The sequence below is a fragment of the Microtus oregoni genome, unplaced genomic scaffold, assembly GCF_018167655.1.
Source record: "Microtus oregoni isolate MIOR12 unplaced genomic scaffold, Mior012 000056F_ref0000123, whole genome shotgun sequence".
Lineage (NCBI taxonomy): Eukaryota > Metazoa > Chordata > Mammalia > Rodentia > Cricetidae > Microtus > Microtus oregoni.
In genome coordinates, this window is record NW_024543832.1 from 6501643 (window position 1) to 6523665 (window position 22023).

The 22023-nt window shown below is 41.5% G+C and overlaps 1 protein-coding gene across 1 annotated transcript in view; it reads right to left on the reverse strand.

Annotated features, from left to right (window-relative positions):
• The window catches only part of Abcb5 (ATP binding cassette subfamily B member 5), a 132030-nt gene that overhangs the window by 62938 nt on the left and 47069 nt on the right, over positions 1–22023 (reverse strand). Inside the window, 5 exon segments of the mRNA XM_041638802.1 lie at positions 6906–7046; positions 15709–15870; positions 20501–20568; positions 20571–20604; positions 20607–20672. Of these exon segments, the coding sequence (XP_041494736.1) occupies positions 6906–7046; positions 15709–15870; positions 20501–20568; positions 20571–20604; positions 20607–20672 (471 nt within the window).

Here is a 22023-nt window from a genome sequence, read left to right on the forward strand (position 1 = left end):
AATCTCTAACAAAGTTGACTTCAAACTTATATCAATCAGAAGAGATGGAGAGGGGCATTTTATACTCATAACAGGAACAGTTCAGCAGGATGAAGTCTCAATTCTGAACATCTATGCCCCTAATTTAAAAGCACCCACGTACATAAAAGAAACATTGCTAAAACTCAAGGCAGCCATCAAACTGCACACACTAATAGTAGGAGACTTCAACACTCCTCTCTCACCAATGGACAGGTCAAACAGACAGAAACCTAACAGAGAAATAAGAGAATTAATGGAGGTAATGAATCAAATGGACTTAACAGACATCTATAGAATATTCCACCCAAATAGGAAAGAATATACCTTCTTCTCTGCAGCTCATGGAACCTTCTCAAAAATCGACCACATAGTCGGTAACAAAGCAAACATCCACAGTTACAAAAAAATATTAGTAACCACCTGTGTCTTATCAGATCACCATGGATTAAAGTTAGAATTCAACAACAATGCTACCCCCAAAAAGCCTACAAACTCATGGAAACTGAACAGTCAACTACTGAACCATACCTGGATTAAGGAAGAAATTAAGAAAGAAATTAAAGTCTTCCTGGAATTCAATGAAAATAAAGAAACAACATACTTAAACTTATGGGACACTATGAAAGCAGTCCTAAGAGGAAAGTTCATAGCACTAAGTGCCCACTTAAAGAAAACAGAGAAAGCTCACATTGGAGACTTAACAGCCCAACTGAAAGCTCTAGAAAAAAAAGAAGCAGACTCACCTAGGAGGAGTAGACGACTGGAAATAATCAAACTGAGGGCTGAAATCAACAAAATAGAAACACAGAAAACAATCCAAAGAATCAATGAAACAAAAAGCTGGTTTCTGGAGAAAATCAACAAGATTGACAAACCCCTATCCAAACTAATCAAACGGCAGAGAGAGAATTTGCAAATTAATAAGATCAGAAATGAAAAGGGGGACATAACCACAGACACAGAGGAAATTCAGAGAATCATTAGATCTTACTACAAAAGCCTATATGCAACAAAACTGGAAAATGTAAAGGAAATGGACACTTTTTTATATAAATACCATATACCAAAGTTAAACCAGGACCAGGTGAACAATCTAAATAGACCTGTTATTCGCGAAGAATTAGAAGAGTTTATCAAAAACCTCCCTATCAAAAAAAGCCCAGGACCAGATGGTCTCAATGCAGAATTCTACCAGAACTTCCAAGAAGACCTAATACCTATACTCCTTAATGTATTTCACAATATAGAAACAGAAGAGTCATTGCCAAATTCCTTTTATGAAGCTACAGTTACTCTGATACCAAAACCGCACAAAGACTCAACCAAGAAAGAAAATTATAGACCAATCTCACTCATGAACATCGATGCAAAAATCCTCAACAAAATACTGGCAAACCGAATCCAAGAACACATTAGGAAAATTATCCATTATGATCAAGTAGGCTTCATCCCAGGGATGCAGGGCTGGTTCAACATACAAAAATCTATCAATGTAATCCAGCATATAAATAAACTGAAAGAAAAAAAACCATATGATCATTTCATTAGATGCTGAAAAAGCATTTGACAAAATTCAACATCCCTTTATGATAAAAGTATTGGAGAGATTAGGGATACAAGGGTCATATCTAAATATAATAAAAGCTATATACAGCAAGCCGACAGCTAACATTAAATTAAATGGAGAGAAACTTAAAGCCATCCCACTAAACTCAGGAACACGACAAGGCTGTCCACTCTCGCCATACCTCTTCAATATAGTACTTGAAGTTCTAGCAATAGCAATAAGACAACATAAGGGGATCAAAGGGATTCGAATTGGAAAGGAAGAAGTTAAACTTTCGTTATTTGCAGATGATATGATAGTGTACATAAGCGACCCCAAAAACTCCACCAAAGAACTTTTACAGCTGATAAACACCTTTAGTAATGTGGCAGGATACAAGATAAACTCCAAAAAATCAGTCTCCCTCTTATACACAAAGGATATGGAAGCAGAGAGGGAAATCAGAGAAGCTTCACCTTTCACAATAGCCACAAACAGCATAAAATATCTTGGGGTAACTCTAACCAAGGAAGTGAAAGATCTATTTGACAAGAACTTTAAGGCATTGAAGAAAGAAATTGAGGAGTATACCAGAAAATGGAAGGACCTTCCTTGCTCCTGGATTGGGAGGATCAACATAGTAAAAATGGCAATTCTACCAAAGGCAATTTATAGATTCAATGCAATCCCCATCAGGGTCCCATCAAAATTCTTCACAGATCTTGAGAGGACAATAATCAACTTTCTATGGAAAAACAAAAAACCCAGGATAGCCAAAACAATCCTATACAATAAAGGATTGTCTGGAGGCATTACCATCCCTGACTTCAAACTCTATTACAGAGCTACAGTAATGAAAACAGTGTGGTACTGGCATAAAAACAGAGAAGTTGACCAATGGAATCGTATAGAAGACCCGAATTTTAACCCACAAACCTATGAACACCTCATTTTTGATAAAGGAGCCAAAAGTATACAATGGAAGAAAGCAAGCATTTTTAACAAATGGTGCTGGCATAACTGGATGTCAACCTGTAGAAGAATGAAAATAGACCCATATCTATCACCATGCACAAAACTCAAGTCCAAATGGATTAAAGACCTCACTATCAGTCAGAACACAGTGAACCTGATAGAAGAGAAAGTGGGAAGTACCCTACAGGAGATGGGCACAGGAGATCGCTTCCTATGTATAACCCCAACAGCACAGACTTTAAGGGCAACATTGAATAAATGGGACCTACTAAAACTGAGAAGCTTCTGTAAAGCAAAGGACACTGTCACCAAGACAAATAGGCAACCTACTGACTGGGAGAAGATCTTCACCAACCCCGCAACAGACAAAGGTCTGATCTCCAAAATATATAGAGAACTCAGGAAACTAGACTTTAAAATGTTAATTAACCCAATTAAAAAATGGGGCATTGAACTGAACAGAGAATTCTCAGCAGAGGAAGTTCAAATGGCCAAAAGACACTTAAGGTCATGCTCAACCTCCTTAGCAATCAGGGAAATGCAAATCAAAACAACTTTGAGATATCATCTTACACCTGTCAGAATGGCTAAAATAAAAAACTCCAATGATAGCCTTTGCTGGAGAGGCTGTGGAGGAAGGGGAACACTCATCCATTGCTGGTGGGAATGCAATCTTGTGCAACCACTTTGGAAATCGGTGTTTCGGTTTCTCAGGAAATTCGGGATCAACTTACCCCTGGACCCAGCAATACCACTCCTGGGAATATACCCAAGAGATGCCCTATCACATGTCAAGAGCATTTGTTCAACTATGTTCATAGCCGTATTATTTGTAATAGCCAGAACCTGGAAACAACCTAGATGCCCTTCAATGGAAGAATGGATGAAGAAAGTGTGGAATATCTACACATTAGAGTACTATGCTGAGGTAAAAAACAATGACTTCTCGAATTTTGCATGCAAATGGATGGAAATAGAAAACACTATCCTGAGTGAGGTATCCCAGAGCCAAAAAGATGAACATGGGATGTACTCACTCATAATTGGTTTCTAGCCATAAACAAGGGTCACGGAGTCTACACTTGGTGATCCCAAAGAAGCTAAGTAAGAAGGTGAACCAAAGGAAAAGCATATAGTTGTCCTCTTGGCTATGGGAATTAGACAAAATTGCGGGGGAGAAAATTGAGATCTTGGGGGTGGGGTGGGATGGGGGTAAGGGGAGATGGGGAGAGAGGGGGGAGAGGGGGAGAATGGGGGGGAGCTTGGGAAAGGGGGAGGATTGGGATGAAGGAAGGTTGGATGGGGGAGCACGGAAGCACGGTTCTTAGTTAAGGGAGCCACCTTAGGGTTGGCAAGAGACTTGAACCTAGAGTGGCTCCCAGATACCCAAGCCGAGGTCCCCAGTTAGTTCCTTGGGCAGCTGAGGATGGGGAACCTGAAATGACCCTATCATATAGCAATACTGACGAATATCTTGCATATCATCATAGAACCTTCATCTGGGGATGGATGGAGACAGAGACAGAGACCCACACTGGAGCACTGGACTGAGCTCCCAAGGTCCCGATGAGGAGCAGAAGGAGGGAGAACATGAGCAATGAAGTCGGGACCACGAGGGGAGCACCCACCCACTGAGACAGTGGAGCTGATCTATTGGGAGCTCACCAAGGCCAGCTGGACTGTGACTGAAAAAGCATGGGATAAAACTGGACTCTCTGAGCATGGCCAACAATGAGGGCTGATGAGAACCCAAGGACAATGGCACGGGGTTTTGAACCTACGTAATGTGCTGGCTTTGTGGGAGCCTAGCCAGTTTGGATGTTCACCTTCCTAGAAATGCACGGAGGGGGGAGGACCTAGGACTTACCACAGGGCAGGGAAATCTGACTGCTCTTTGGGCTGGAGAGGGAGGGGGAGAGGAGTGGGGGGAGGGGGAGAAGGGTGGGAGGAGGGGGAGGGAAATGGGAGGCTGGGAGGAGGAGGAAATTTGTTTTTTTTTTCTTCTCTTTTCTCAATAAAAAAAAAAGTTAAAAAAAAAAAGAATCTAAGATGTGACATTCCTAGGTCAAAAACAGGTACTGCCTGCTTGCCCTGCCCAGGCGAACATGGCAGAGCTGCTTATGCCTCTGAGCTGTGGCAAGCACTGTTCCAGGCACACAGCAAGTCCACATTGGAGCCACCCTCAGCAGTTTAATTCTGAGACTGAGCGTGCAGCAAAGAAAATCTTTTCATCCAAGTTACAGCCAAATCTGACATGCAGAGCACTGCACAGTCTGAAAACACCTCTCTGTATAGCGGCAGGAATCCACCATGCTCTTCCGCCTGCCTAAGCCTGATTCTGCTATCTGCCCAGGTGCAGGCAGGGAGCGCTGAGCCATGGGCATGGTCTCAGAGCACTCTCCTTCCGATCCCAAGTGGGAACCCAAATATCCAGTCCCATAAAAGTCATTGAAATGCTTTAAAGCCAGAGTTTGCACTGGTGGCACAGCCCCAGGAAGCCGCACATGCTTGTATGTATGTGCATGTGTGTCATTGTCTGTCTGGTAAAGACAAGGCTCTTTTTTACAGGTCTTGTCAGCCTGAAAATTATTTTTATGGGTTTATACAAATAAACATTTACAAAAATCAAAGTGAGAGAGAAGAGGGGGAAGTCTAGGTGTGAACGCCATGAAGATCACATAGTTGTAGCTAAAGTGTGAGACAACTATGGCTGTGTCACATAGGATATCAGAAGGACTGGGGTCCGCAGTCCAGACCTCAGGCAGAGAACTGGTGGCTGAGAGGGAGAAGGTGAGCTGGGAGTCAGCAGAAAAAGCTAAGGAAGAGCATTAATCTGAATTGTTGAGAGAAGAATGGTTTTCTAGTTTGGGAGATAAGAATGGGCCCAAGAGAGCTGTTGGGTGATTGGCAGCTGGAGACAAAGACACTGAAGCCCCACAGAGGAACTGTCCAGATGAGGGACCTCTGGCTGGAGGTTACCAAACACATAACAGCACCCAGGGGCCGGTAATGGGGCCTGAGGAGAGGGAGAGCCTAGAGTTCAGGGAAGCCCGGGGAGGGAAGATGCTTATGAAAAGTTGTGCTGGTTGGTTGGTTGGCTTTGTTTGTTTGTTTCGTTTCCTTCGATTTGACTCAATCCAACACCATTTGAGGGAACCTCAATTGAGAAACTGCCTCCAGCAGACTGGCCTATAGGCAAGCCTGTGGGTGATTTTTGTGTGGGCAGTGTCACCCCTGGGCAGGTGAATGTATAAGAAAACAAACTGAGCAAGCCGCGGGGAGCAAGTCAGTAGCAGCCTCCATGGGCCTCCGCTTCAGTTCCTGCCTCCAGGCTCCTGTCTTGAGTTCCTGCCCTGAGTTCCCTTCATGAAGGACTCTGTCAGCTGAAATAAACCCCTTTCTCCGAAGTTCCCTTTGAGCATGGTGCTTTTCGCAGCAAAAGAAACCTAACCAGGGAAGGTATTGAAGACCTTCAACTGTGGGTCTGGAAGCCATGGTGGGTTAAGTGGAAGGAGATAAATTGTGAAAGAGAAATGACACCGGGTAGGGTGGTGACTGAAGAGAGTACTGAGTGGTGCTGGGGGCAGGGAGGGACACAGCAGGGTGACCTTTGTACTGGGAGCAGGGAAGAGGACGCCTGGGATCAGGTACCCCTACCCAAGGGAGCTGCTTAGAGACCCAAACTGCAGCTGGCAGCTGGTCTGTTTCCAGGCTGTTGCAGCGGGAGTAGCCAGTGAAAGAGGTGTTGAGATTAGTTAGAACCCCTCTCCACCATGACTCTGCGCAGAGAAGGTGGGCAGTACGTGAATGAGCAGTCCAGAGACTGATGCTGAGCTGTTTGCGGCTCTCAAGGTCATTTCCAGCATAGGCTGCCTTTTCTTCCCTTGATAGCAGGCTTGCCTTCTATGGCTATTCACTTGCTCCTAGTCCACAAGGCCCCGGGGAAGTCCCATTGGATGCCCTCTATACACAATATCCGGACCCAATTTAATCTGGGGTGGCCCTGGTGGTGTTCCCCACACCTCAGGCTGCTGTTTTTTGTTTGTGTGTTTTTGGTTTTTCTAGACAGGGTTTCTCTGTAGTTTTAGAGCCTGTCCTGGAACTGGCTCTTGTAGACCAGGCTGGCAGGCTGCTGTTTTAACCCCTGGTTTGCCATGTAGGAAGAAACAACATGCCTTTATAAGACTTTTTTCCTTCCCAGCAAAGACCTTTGATAAAAATGTGGTTCAGTAGATGACCTCCTTAGTGTCGTGGGCAGTGCGAGCAAATGTGAACTTAATGGCACAATACTATTTTATTGTACATCAATTATAAATTTCATAAGGATTAATTGGGTATTGGAGAACATGTATACAAGCACTACCTTTTGATGGTGGATGACTTCCTCAGACTTGTCAGCACAGAGGGATTTGGAGCTGCTCACATCACACAGAGAAATAGAGCTGCTTTTATCCTCAGTGGAACACGTCTTTGTCTCCATTTGTTCATCAGCTTTTTTAATATCCTTCAACAAAGAATGTATCGGCTGTGATAACAATGCCTTAAAAACACAAAGGCAGCATAGGGAGATAGCTCAGCTGGTAAAGTGAGGACCCTATTTTGGTCTCCACAATTCAAGATTTTAAAAAAGCTGGGAATGACGGAATGTCCTTAGTATCCTAGTGCTGGGACGGGAGGAAAGGGAGCTGCAGGATGGGTTGGGAGTTGAGGGAGGGGGACAGCTGGAGGTGAAGATGTGCAGGGATAGACAGAGATAAGTCGATCCTTGGGGCTTGCAGACTTGCTAGTCTAGCCTGCTTGGTGAGTTCTAGGCCAGTTAGAGACTCATTCTTAAAAACAAACAAGCACATATGCACACATGCACACACACAGGAAAAAATACAAAGGTATTTGTTGTGTCACAATAAAGCTTGTGTGTGTGTGGCCAGGACCTGAGATCAATCTTAAAAGACAATAATACTTTTCTGGCCATTAACCACAGCCCAGTCCAGACTGAGACTTCAAAGCAAAATGGGTCTGTGTGCATTGGGACTTCTTGAGAATTAAAAAAAAAATACAGAGAAATCAAACTAACTATGAGTAAGTATTAAAATATACATTCGGGTTAAATTATAAGATAGATTGCACTGAACATAGTTTTTCTTTTTCTTGTAATTTAGAAACATGAGGGCAGTTTCGTGAGACCCCCAAGCAGAGCTCTCCAGTGAGCTGGCAGGAGAGAAGCCTGAGCTCAGAGAGGCAGAATCAGGGAGGCAAGGATAGGACCACATTCCAGGGATGGTCGGATTCCTCAGCAGTCTGGGGAGCAGTTAATGAATTACACAGAGACACAGTAACTTGAAAGTCTGTAGTTACAGGTACTTTTACACTATCACCTTCTTTTCTGTTATTTTTCCACTGTGGAGGAAATCTTTTATTTGACTATTCTTTTTTGTCCAGAGTTATTTAATCAGTGGGAAATTTAAAATAGAATTTAACCTGATTTCATAGTAAAGCTTTCTAAGGAGGAATTCTGTTATTGGTCAAAGACAACTCATTTTTCTAAGGTGCTTGCTAGACAAAAGAACAATGAGAGTACGTGATGTTAGAGATTCTAGGTAGAGACAGGAAGATTAGGGCCAACCAAAACTGAAGATGTATGGAAAGTCCTTACAGAAATTCACTAATTTGTAAGGTAACTAAAAAACACAATTGAAAATAAAAAAGAGGAATTTGAACATAGATATCCTGCATGGGTAAATAAAAATCTTAGTGCCAGGCCTCAAACACCTCCTTACAACTCAAGGAGTCCCCAGAGGCTTCCAAAACAATATAGGCTGTTGTCTTTACTTTTGGTTGCTCAGCAGAACCAGATGGTGAGACCTTGTTGTTGAAAATAAAACATATTTTGTTAAAAGACATAGAGAAAGCATACTATGACTGACCTAAGAACTTCCTTCTTGCTGGCTGGCTCTCCTAGTGCAGGAAGGCTTTAGATAGGGAGCTGGGTGGTGGTGGTGGCCAGGAGTGAGCAGTAAAGGCAGCAATAGTCTTGCCCAGCACTGGACCTGAGTACCTATCAGTCAAGGTGCTACAATAGCAGCATGAAGCTTATTGGGGTAACCAACTGCTTTTTTATTGGATCTGAGACCTGGAAACAGGAGGGAATTGTTGTATAATTTTGTAAACAAGCTTAAAAACCCATGGATTGAATGGTCATAAGTCTTAGAAGGGAACATATGTCGTATTGTTAAATGAACAATACACCAAATTGTCTTTTAAATATTTACGCTTGGGGTTGGGGATTTAGCTCAGTGGTAGAGCGCTTGCCTAGCAAGTGCAAAACCCTAGATTTGGTCTTCAGCTCTGAAGAAAAAAAGAAAAGAAAAAAGAAATATTTATTTTTATATTCACAGATTAATGCTGCTCTCAAGCTTGGCTAAAGACAATAGCTTCTGCAGTGGCAGCAGTTAATGCAGAGACTGATAGCTGGCTAAGATGCTGAGAATAAGTGACTGTGGAGTGCCACCTCAGGGCTGAGGGCACATAGTAGAAGAAAAGGCAGAGGACTTGGAAGAATGCTGTGAATGCCCTTGTCTGGACACGACACAGCCGTTCTATTCAGTAACTCACTTCAGCCATGATTACTTGAACAAAATCAAGCCAACAAGGTCAATCAATATTCCAGCAGGCAGCACTAACTGGACTCAGAGGCTTACAAAAAAAGAAAAAAAACAAAAAGAACTGTACATAAAGGTGGGAGGGGGTTGTGGGGAGTATATTTGGAAGTTGGGGTAGAGAGGAATATATACATTGTATACATGTACAAAATTGTCAAAGTACACATAAAAGATATTCTGAAACGTCCGTCTGAGCCACGAGTGGGTAGTGCATGCCTTTACTCCCAGTACTTTGTGAGTTCGAGGCCCCAGCGTGATCTACAGAGTGAGTTCCAGGACAGCTAAGGCCACACAGAGAAACTCTGTCTCAAAAAGCAAAACAGAAAACAACAAAAAAACAAACAAAACAGAAAATTTGCATCTGTACTGGATTAATTTTTTTTTAGAATTTTTTTTATGAAAAAAAAATTGCCCAAATGCGTATATATGTGTGCCTGGTGCCATGGAAGTCAGAAGACAGAATCAGATCCTGCGGAACTGGAGTTATGGATAGTTATGTACCATGATTTGAATACTTGGGAGAGAACCCGGGTCCTTTGCAGGAGCAGCTCTACTCACTAGGCCATCTCTCTAGCGCCTCTGTACTTGATTTTATTTCATACGCACTAATATACAAATCATTCCAATAAGAATTAGTTCATTATTAATGAATTGATTACTGTATTTTCCTCATGTTAGGGATTAGAAAATAGAAACATAAAGAATTTAAGACATTTATTCTTGGCCCTGAAAGTGTAGCCTCCCAGAGTCAACTGGCAGTGACAGAACTCATTTCTCAGCCTCTGTGGTACTTCTCAAATTTTCTTTTACCCATGTGTATGTGCTCGCTCTCTCTCTCTCTCTCTCTCTCTCTCTCTCTCTCTCTCTCTCTCTGATAGAGGAAGGTCATTGGCTAAAAAAGGAACTGCCTTGTCCCATTTTATTGGTTAGAAGATAGGTGGGAGAAGTAAACAGAACAGAACGCTGGGAGGAACAGGAAGTGAGCTCAGACTCCACAGCTCTCCTCTCGGGAGCAGACGCCTGAGAGAGACACCATGCCCCGCTCCCGGGCAGACACACGCCATGAAGCTCCGACCCAGGATGGACTAGGCTAGAATCTTCCCAGTAAGACCAGTTCTCACAGATTATTAGAGATGGGTTGATCGGGATATCAGAATTAGCCAGTAAGGGCTAGAGCTAAAGGGCCAAGCAGTGTTTAAATGAATACAGTTTGTGTGTTGTTATTTTGGGGCATAAGCTAGCCAGGTGGCTGGGGTGCCAGGGATGTAGCCCCCCGCCACTCTTATTACTACAAATTGGTGCCCACGTGGACAACTGAATCCACAGAAAGCCTGAAAAAGCTTGGGAAAGAGTAAAGCATGTTTTCTTGATAGTGACAATTTCTCGGATCTACTCTACTTGCTAGAGGCAAGCAAGCGCCTCATTTAATACAGGCTTCCTGACTCAGCTTTAGCTGCAAAACCCTGCAGCTCATTAAGAGGTCCTGCCACGAAACACTTAAAGATGTTGACGAAAAGCTGAACGCATGCTTTTCAGTTTTCAGCCGTAGCAGGAAAAAAGCTGCGCCATTTAAAAATGCCGGCTTTCTGGGCTGTCCTGCCAGGGCAAACTCTGACTCTTTTACGCAGGTGGTTCGTGCGGTTTGCAAGCACAGGCTGCTGAAGCTCATTTGCTGGCAGGGACCTTGAAATGCCATAGAGTTGTGGCAGTAAACATGCCTACAGCCGGTACCTCAGCCATGAGGCTGGAAAGCTAAGGAATGGACTGGATCTAGCTGGCAAAGCCATGCCTTTAATCCTACCCATATTGCTCAGTAATTTAAAGGCTTGTGTGGTCAGAAAAAGAGAGATATACAGTAAAGAGAGATTCAAAGACAAAGAAAATTTCTGAATGATTTGAAGTGTGTTAAAAATATATGCAGACTAAAATTTAAAGTTCTTAAAGTAACAAAAAAAAAAGGAAGAGAGTTGTGTGTGGTACACACCTTTAATCCCAACACTTGCTAGGCAGTGGGAGATAGACCTCTGTGACTTCAAGGTGTGGTAGCACATGCCTTTAATCCCAATGCCTGGGAGGCAGAGACAGGCAGATCTCTGAGAGTTCAAAGACAGCCTGGTCTACAGAGTTACTTCAGGTCAAAGATACAGAGAACCTATCTCAAAAAGCAAAAAGTTAAAAGTAAAAATAAACAAAATAGAGGTTAAAATAAAACGAACAAAGATGGAAAATACTCAGAGAATTTTGATACTGTATGCTATTATGCTCTCTTTAAATTATTTAAATGCTGAGGAAGGAGCAACAGATGCTAAAAGATATTTATTTATAAATGCTGCTAAACTAATCCAACATAGATACTTTGAAATGCCTTGACTTTGAAATTTGGATCTAAGGACATGATGCTTTGGAAAGGAGTTTCTTATTTTGTTTTCACAGAGGATGAGACCCTGTTCATTTCTTCTATTCTGATTTGGTATGATGGACCACGCTCTCCTGAAGGGTTGGTGTGAACACCTTCAGAAAATTGCTTCGCTCAACTGCCAACTGAGATGAAACTAGCACACAGATTATACCATGAAAGACCTAATTAATGACATCCCATTCAGCAGGAAGCAGTTTGGAGAGAAATAACTGCGCCCATATTCCCAAAAAATGTTTATAAATGTTCTTTTACATTTAAAGGGGGATATGATATAGATATGAATAATTTGCATTAGTATAGATTTTGCTTTATTGATAGAGATTTAAGGTCAATTTTGTTATATATATAAGTGTTTCTGATTTTGATTAAGGTATTGTGATTGTGTAGTCCATCTAAATATGTACTGTATAATTAAGAAATATAGGTTGTTAATGGATAATCATCGATAATAGTAAAGCTTGTAGTCATGTTAGTTAGATTTTCTAGATATATAGAGATATATTTTAGATAGACATTCTTCATGTCTTTCAAAGATTACAGAATAGGACATTTAATGTTTTAATAACTGAGGACTTTTCATGACAATGAGACACTCTGCTCCTAGCAGCACCAATCTACTTCAAGAGGGAGATGGGCATCGAAGAGGCACCTAAGGGAGTTTGATAGCCATTTGGGCAAGAAACTGCTCTTGCCTGGATTATTGCATAAACTGGACACAGAGAACCCACAGAGAGAGGACTACTGAACTTGCCTAAGGTGAGATGATCTTTCGGGGTTCCTGATTCATGAAAGAGTCTGCAAGACATTCTTCAGGATAAGCAGATAGTGACTGCCTTTGAATTTTCCTGCTTTATGGAAATGTCTGCTGAATACCATGGGCCTGAAGGCTGAACATGGATGCCCCAATGGTACAGAGGAACTTTGGGTGACTGTCCAGGCAGTGTGATGTCTCTGTCATTTCTAGAGTTTTAAATGTTGCTTTTTTCTTGTTTGCTTAGGTAGTATTGTATCTTTCTGGAGTCTTTGATGAAGTTAAGAATAGTTAGTTATAGTTATAGTTTTCCTTAGTTATGATAAAGATTATTGTAACTTTTACTTGATAACTGTTTTGTTATATGTAATTTTGCTATGCTAAAGTTAAAGCCCCCCCTTTTTTTTGTTTAAACAGAAAAAGGAGAAATGATGGAGGAAGGTCATTGGCTAATAAAGGAACTGCCTTGGCCCATTTTATTGGTTAGAAGATAGGTGGGAGGAGTAAACAGAACAGAACGCTGGGAGGAACAGGAAGTGAGTTCAGACTCCACAGTTCTCCTCTCGGGAGCAGACGCCTGAGAGAGACACCATGCCCCGCTCCCGGGCAGACACACGCCATGAAGCTCCGACCCAGGATAGACTAGGCTAGAATCTTCCCGGTAAGACCGGTTCTCACAGATTATTAGAGATGGGTTGATCGGGATATCAGAATTAGCCAGTAAGGGCTAGAGCTAAAGGGCCAAGCAGTGTTTAAATGAATACAGTTTGTGTGTTGTTATTTTGGGGCATAAGCTAGCCAGGTGGCTGGGGTGCCAGGGATGCAGCCCCCCGCCACTCTTATTACTACATCTCTCTCTCTCTCTCTCTCTCTCTCTCTCTCTCTCTCTCTCTCGTGTGTGTGTGTGTGTGTGTGTGTGTGTGTGTGTGTGTGTATTTGTTTGTGCTTGTGAATGTGGAGGCCCAAGACCAACACCGAGAGTCTTCCTTGTCATTCTCCAATCTTCAAGGCAAGGACTAGTTGGACAGTTGTGTATTGGGCATTCTATTTCTTCTGAAATGATAGGCGTCCCACCCCGCACTCACACACTGGTGGGAATCTGGGCTTACAGCCCCACCCATTGGTGGTAATCTGGAATTACAGTGGTCTGCCACTCTGGAGGGGATCTGGAATTGTGGGATTGGGGGGTACCACATGGTTCGAATCTGGAATCTATCTGGTCTTCACACTTACAATTATTAATAAAAAACTAAAGATGTGTTATTCTAAAGAAAGCCTAAGTATCCTGGTTCTTAAAGATCTCAAAAAATGATGAATTTGACCCTCAATTATGTTCTTTTCTTACCTAGTTATATTGGTTTGGAAATATTAAACTTAGTAACTTTATAAATTAATGCCTCTAAGACAGCAGTTCTCAACCTGAGGGTTGTGATCCTCTTGGGGGTCACATATTCGATATCCTGAACATCAGATATTTATATTATGATTCAGAAAAGTAGTAAAATTACAGTTATGAAGTACCAGTAAAACAACTTTGTGGTTGGGGGTCACCACAGCATGAGGAACTGTGTTAAGGGTGGCAGCATTAGGAAGGCTGAGAATCCCTGCTCTAAGGAATGAAAATGATGTGAATTCAGTGTCAAGCAACATCTCAGATTTATCTATCTGTCTGTCTATCTATCTATCTATCTATCTATCTATCTATCTATCTACCTAATCTATTATCTTTCTATATCTATCTATCTATCATCTATCTATCTAATCTATTATCTATCTATCATCTATTTACTCTATTATCTATCTATCTATTTATGGTTTTTTGAGACAGGGTTTCTATATATAGCTCTGGCTGTCCTGGAACTCACTCTGTAGACCAGGCTGGCATTGAACTCATAAATATCTACTTGCTTCTGCTTCCTGAGTGCTGGGATTAAAGGTTCGTGCCACCACTACCTGTCCTTACTTTTCTTTTTAAAGGAAATACAGAATATGGACAAATATGAAATAAAATAAAAATCAAGTAGTTAAGCAAGTAGATTGTACTTTCTTTGTTTTGATTTTCTTTCAGTGTGTATAGATGTGTTGTATGTAAGTACAAGTGAATGTGCACATATGCACATGTGAGTGTGCACATGTCTGTGCATGTACATGTGTGTAGGCCAGAGTGTGCACGTGTCTGTGCATGTAATGTGTATAGGCCAGAGTGTGCACGTGTTTGTGCATGTACATGTGTATAGGCAGAGTGTGCACGTGTTTGTGCATGTACATGTGTATAGGCAGAGTGTGCACGTCTGTGCATGTACATGTGTATAGGCAGAGTGTGCACGTGTTTGTGCATGTACATGTGTATAGGCAGAGTGTGCACGTCTGTGCATGTACATGTGTATAGGCAGAGTGTGCACGTGTCTGTGCATGTACATGTGTATAGGCAGAGTGTGCACATGTGTGTGCATGTACATGTGTATAGGCCAGAGTGTGCACATGTGTGTGCATGTACATGTGTATAGGCAGAGTGTGCACATGTGTGTGCATGTACATGTGTATAGGCCAGAGTGTGCACGTGTTTGTGCATGTGTATAGGCCAGAGTGTGCACATGTCTGTGCATGTACATGTGTATAGGCCAGAGGCTAAAACTGAGGAGTTTCCTGCATTGTCCTCCATCTTACTTTTTGAGGTAGAGTCTTTCATTGAACCTGGGTTCCTGAGTTTAGCTAGACAGTCTGACCAATGAGCTACAGAGATTCTTCCGTCTCTGCCCATCTCAGAGCTGGAGTCTCAAGTGGAGCCACTGTGTCTTTTCAGCACCCTCCCCACTTTAAATGCAAAACAACAAAATCAACCAGGGTCTCACTGTAGCGAATAGCAGGCCTGCTCCCCTATTGCAACAGTTTCACTATGCGTCCCAGATTGACCTTGAACTCACAAAGATCCTCATGATTCTGCCTCCTGAAAGCTGGGATTACAGGTCTGAGCCACCATGCTCTGTTTAAGATTTTATTTCTACCTTCTGTTTTGTTTTCATTACTATTATGCTCTAGCCCTTCTGCCCGGCTTCAAGAAACTTCAAATATCGTTCTCTCACTGTCTCTAGTTATTTTCCCAGCACTCCTCTGTCTGCATGAAAGGCTGATCTTTCCTTTTCAGCTGCACAAGGAAGTGTTTGCTTTTGTCTATTTATTTCTGCACTGCTGTCCCATCCCTCTGGCTTTCTTCTTGGTTTTACCCCCAACTTTGCAGCCTTCTAATCACTTCCTTGAGGTTTGTAACCCTGTCCCCATTGGTCTTGCTGCCTATGTTACAGAGATACATGCAGATATAACATCCTGTAAACACTACCTGGGTCATGGCGAGTGGGTAATACAGCCCCTGCTTTGCCATTAGTCCAGCATGAGTCCCTTTCTCTGCTACCATGCCGTTCTTCATAGTCACAATCAGGTCTGCCCCACGAATACTGGAAAGCGGGTGTGCTACCAAAATTGTAGTCCGACCTTTGCTCGCCTACTGAAGAGAAGGTGTGGAAATAAGCAGACGAGAGTAAGTGATCTCTGCAAAAGTCAAGACAACTAATTTTCACAGTATTAGTTTACAAGGAATCTTATCCTGGGATATAGAAAGTCAGAATATTTAGCAGATTAGAAAGGCCAGTAGAAATTAGAATATAAAAAGTAAAAGTAATTTAGTCTAAATGGTGTTTCTCTCTCTCTTCCTTGGAGAGAGAGAGAGAGAGAGAGAGAGAGAGAGAGAGAGAGAGAGAGAGAGAGAGGCCATAGTATCTTACCACTGGAAAGAAACCTAACAAGAAATTTTTAGCAGTCTTACCATAACATTAAAAATGATCTAAGATTTAAACTTAAAGTTATCTTCCAAATGAACATGTTCTTTACAAGTTATGTGCAGACTCAAGGTAAAATATGTTTTAAAACAATTTCAAGTACATAGAAAGATACACACAAGGGCATTGATAGATACATTTCAAAACCAATCCATCAGATCACATGGGCAGGCCATTACCAGCATCCTGTCACTGCCACCGCTTATACACCAAAGGAGACCTCTAGCTTATTCCCATTCTCTCTCTCTCTCTCTCTCTCTCTCTCTCTCTCTCTCTCTCTTTCTCTCTGTACACATTTGTGTGTATTTATGTAATGGAATCTGCAGTCTTAAATGTCTGAGTCTTTGGGTTCAATATTATGTTTTTGAGACTAACCATTTTGCTTCCCATACCTAGTTCCTTCTCTTTGTGTGTTTGCTTTCATTGGTTAATGAATAAAGAAATGGGCTTGGCCTAGTTGATAGGGCAGAACTTAGGTAGGCAGAGAAAACAACTGAATGCTGGGAGGGAGAAGGGCAGAGTCAGAGAAGCCATGGATCCTCCGCCTCAGACAGATGCCGGTTAGAATCTTGCCGGTAAGTCACAGCCACGTGGCGGTACATGGATTAATGGAGATGGGTTAAACTAATATGTAAGAGCTAGCCAATGGGAAGTTAGAGCTAATGGCCAAGCAGTGTTTTAATTAAAACAGTTCCTGTGTGGTTATTTCGGGTTTGAGCTAGCCGGGAGAGTGGGATGAACAAGCGGTCCTTCCTCCTACATATGGATATAATTTATCCATTCTACTGCTAACTGGGTTTGAGCTGTCTTTAGCTTTTTCTACAATATAGATTTTTGCATGTCTTTACTTAGTGAACAAATTCATAAAGATCTATCATTGTACACCTCAAAAGGAACTGCTGAGGCATAGGGTGTCCAATCTATAGAGCCCCACGAGGCAGGAGAGAGCAGGCAGCATTCTATCTGCACCAATGAGTTGATCTCTTTTTGTCAGATAAATGAGTGCTATTACATTGAAATCTTTATTTACATTTTCCTAATGGCTAATGCAGTTGACCAACTTTTCAACTGGCTAGTGAAAATATGTACACTGTGTTTTGTGATTAGCCTAAATCTTTTGCCCTTTTTCCTTTGGGAGCCATCTTTTTCTTCCTAATTATCAGGAGTTGTTTGCACAGTCTAGTTATGGGACTTGGTGAGAAGCTATGTATTATCACAACTGTTTCTCCCTCATATGAGGTTTTCTTCTCACGCTAGCTGTCTTCCGATGGATAGAAACATCCGATTTTAGAGATGTCCACTTTAGTGACTCATCTCTTTTCCAATTGTGTCTTTTGAGTCCTATTTCAAAATATTACCCTCTGTCACACACAGATAGTTTTCTGTCTATTTTTTTTTTATTATTGTGCCTCTCATGTTTAAACCTTTAATTTACCTGGAGTTGATTTTTGTGCATGATGTCATTGTTAGGTTTTAATTAAATGAGTGTTCTAGTGACCTCATCATAGGTAAGGTCTGTTTCTGCCATCCAGGGCACCTGTCACTACACTACGATACTCTGTGCTAGCTGGCATACACCAGAGCTGAAACAGTTCTGTGAACCCATTTGAGCCTCTGAGCTTGTTTTTCTGCACTTACTAACTTTGAGCTCAGTGCTTCCCATTCAAGCCCGGCCCAGGAGCAGGTGCTCAGCAGGCACACTGCAAGTGATTGTCCGCATCACTGCTCATCTATCACAGACATTTAATTTTCTTATTTCTAATTCTATTATCCTCCACTTCAGAGAAGGAAAGTGGAACTCTGAACACCAAGAAGCTTGTTTTGATCCCCTGTCAGCCCTGGAAGGGTGGTGTTAGGCTCAGATGCAATTGCTTCCTCCTCCCTCTGAAAGGATATGATTCCTGAGGTGAAGGAGGCTTGTTTCAAAGTCTCGTAGTTCCAATCTATAAAAACAGGAAACTCTTCAAAGCATTGGTGATTCAGAATCAAAACCAATGAAATCATGTTAGAATGCTACATGGGAACTGCGGAAGAAAATTAATGTCTTTTGTTATGACAATGTTTAAAATATCTGTAGGAAAAAAGACTAAATAAGATATGTCAAAATATTAATAGTGCATGTATTTAATTATTGTACCTATGAATTGTAATTTTTTGAATTTTCAGATTTTTATTTAATATAAATGTGTAGTGATGAGGTGAGCAAGCCTCCTTTTCATCCCACCTGGCTCCCGCATGGCTAACTTAGCCCCAGAAATAACATCATATAAACTGTATTCATTTAAACACTGCCTGGCCCCTTAGTTTTAGCCTCTTATTGGCTAATTCTCACATCTTGATTAACCCATTTCTAATAATCTATAGCACCACGAGGTGATGGCTTACAGGGAAAGATTCAGCATGTCTGACCTGGCTACTGGCCCCATGGCGTCTGCCTCACTTCCTTTCTTCCCAGAATTCTGTTCTGTCTAATCCACCCACCTATTTTCTGACCTATCAGGCCAAGCAGTTTCTTTATTAATTAACCAATGAAAGCAACAGATAGACAGATGACTCGCCTCCATCATAAATGTACTGTACTTTTACTTAAAGTGATAAAATAATTAGGGAAAATGTTTTCTGTCTGAAAGGTTGTGTCCCCATTGTAATCTCTGCATGCACACAAACGAGCCCATGCCATCATGAAAAACGGGAAATAGTTCCTTGGTGTGAGTAAGATCTTTTGCTAGTTTTTTTTTTTAAGCATCTCATGATGTCTGGGAGAAATAACTATTGGGATACATTTAATTTATTACTATTCAGGACAGTAAGGCAGAGCACAAGACTGAAAGCTTTCAACATGACTGTGAATTATTATGTGAAAGAAATCAGGAGCGAGAGACAAAGACTGGAAGCCTCTACCATCACCAGGGCTAGAATTAAAAGACAGACCCTGTGAAGAAACCTGGATACACACAAAACAAAGCAAGCCCATGCCAAGCCCAGCCGGCTTGGGGCCACTGTGCTAACTTTTCTCTCAGCTCTAACCTGTTCCTCTCTGGGAAATGTATTTTTCTTGATAAACTTCCTCTGTTTCTGCTACTATCCTCCTGCTCCTGTCCAAACCTCTTGTTTCAGGATGCAGAGACCTGGAAATCCCAGAGGCTGCCCACTGAAGCCAGTATCTCTTAACATCACTAGGACATTCTTGGTGAGAAAAAAGAGGAGACTAGAAGATGGGGGCCATGCAGTGACACCTTGAGAATACTTGAGTCTATGCTCTAGGATTTAGAACATTAAAGATAAGTGAGTTACTATCCATGTTCAGATGACACTAGAGTGTTCTTCTTGAGATTTGACTTTAAAATTCCGTAGAAAATTAAGCTGGGCTCGAGAATTGTAATCACAGTCATTGTTTGCATTATGCAGATCTTTTTAATAGTTTTAAGTCTAAAATATGTTAAAGTATCTGTGAATGTCGTATATGTGCATATATTCACACACACACACATATATCTGTGTGTGTGTATGTGTGTGCTCACACAAAGTTGTACTTATGAGGGTCGACAGACAACTTCCCCCAGATCAAACTCAGATCATCAGGTTTGTCATCTCAGCCTTTACTAACTGAGCCATCTCATTGACCCGATATCCACACATTTGCTAAGAATGTATACACATACATAGGTAGTCCATAAACAAACATACATTATATCTATATACATATATGGTTGTATCTATATACATGTGTGCATAGGTACATGCATATTTTATATCAGCCAATATAGCTACGAAAGCAGTGATGGAATAAATGGGTTAGTAATGAAGAATAAAATGTGTCATTAAGAAATGAGGCTGGGTCACTGAGTGATGTCAAAGTCATTATAAAGTCTCTCAGATTCCAGTACTCTGCTTTAAGTGAAATTGTGTTAATGTGAATGCCCTTATGAGGCATTAAAGAAGAAAAGTTATTAAAGAAGAGAAAAATCCATCAGTGTGAATAGAAGAAGCAAAAGACAACCATTGCTGTTTCTGTGATGAGGATGTTTCTACAGGAAGGTGAGACCTGCTGGAATGGAATGTTATACAGATTGATGGCTTGTGTGTGTGTGTGTGTGTGTGTGTGTGTGTGTGTGTGTGTGTATGCTTAATGTCAATTGTAGCATTTATTTCTCCAGGTCACACCCTGGACCCATACCAGAGGAACTCTGGGAACTGCAAGCTGGTATCCAAAGAACCCCAAATCTGCACTTTCTTGTACTTAAAAACAACAGTGAACCAGCAATGTGAGACTCAGAAAAGATTCTGTCCACTTACCTTCTCCGGTGCAGTTTGAGCAACTGACTCACTTTCTGTGTCAAGGGCAGATGTAGCCTAGTCTAGATCAGAATTTTGGGGTTTCAAACTAGCACTCGAGCAATGATGATATTCTCTGTTTCTGGCCTCCGCTCATCTGAGCTCCTTGCTCCCCCACTAGTGTGTTGAATTTCTAATGAGATACAGAGAGGGAAAGGCACATAGATAGAAGGGTGATTAAATGATTAGAAGGGGAAATGACAAGCACATTTTGTGTTTTGATACCAGCTAATGACTGCTTTAGCTTGGCCATCCAGACTCTTTGATCTGATCATTGTAAAAACGAACATCTCTGAGAAAAGGTCCTTGCAAAGACAGTAAGGAAACGTGACTTCGGACCAAACCAGATAAACAGAAAAATTCTTAATTGTAGTGAATTTTCAAATGTCTTTTAGATGACCTCAGAATACTTTAAAAAATATATGAAGCATACACTGTAATATAAGTATTTGTTCACAGTTTGATAGGTTCTCTATACTTTTCCTCTTGGAGACTCTGAAAAGCAGGATGACAGAATGAATGCCATTTAGTAGGGTGTGGTGCTGCCCACGCGGAAACCCAGTGCTGAGAAGTCTGGGCAGGATGCTCAGGAGTCAAGGCCATTCTCAAGTCAATGTTGGGTATAGGAGAACTCGCGTTAGAAACAAGCCCAAAAGTATGGTATGGTGGTGTATGGCTTTAATTCCAGCACTGAGGAGGCAGAGGCAGGTGGGTCTCTGTGAGTTCAAGCCAGTCTTGTTTATGTAGTGAGTCTCAGGACAGGAAGGGCTCTGTCTTAAACAAACAAAACAAAAGTAACAACAACAAAAAAATCAACCAACCAACCAAAACAAAAACACCACACAAAGCCCAAACAAGCTGAAACAAAATTTATCACAACTTCTTTTTTAAAAGCCTTATTTTTTTGCTAAAAGTATTTTTCAGTCTTGGGAAAAATTTAAGGCTCTGTTCTTTATTTATTTCTTGATAAATGCGTTTTTAATAAATTGAGCATTATTTTATTATAGTGGGATAGCTTCTAACATCTGTGATCTGTATTAGTCATATTCTGTTGGATTTTGGCACACATTTCAACAAGGATAGAAGTTTAAATATTCTTTCTAAACATTTAATTTCTAGAGACTTTTTTCTCTAAAAAAATGTTAGTCTTGGGGCTGAAGTGATGTCTCAGTGGTTAAGAGTACTTGCCACTTTGGTAGAGGATACACATTTGGTTGCCAACATCCACATGGTGTTAACAATCTCCTGTAACTCCCGTTCTCAAGGATCTGATGCCCTCTCCTGCTCTCCATGGACACAGCACACATGTAGTGCAGACAACGAATCAAATACTCAATAAATGGACACATTTTATGGATACAGCCCTGTTGTTTTTGGCAAACAAGTTTCTACAGCATGCCACTGTCACACAGTTACTGAACAGAACACTACTGTGACCTACAAAATCTCAGGATCTTTTTGAGTCAAAAGCAGACATTGTTTCA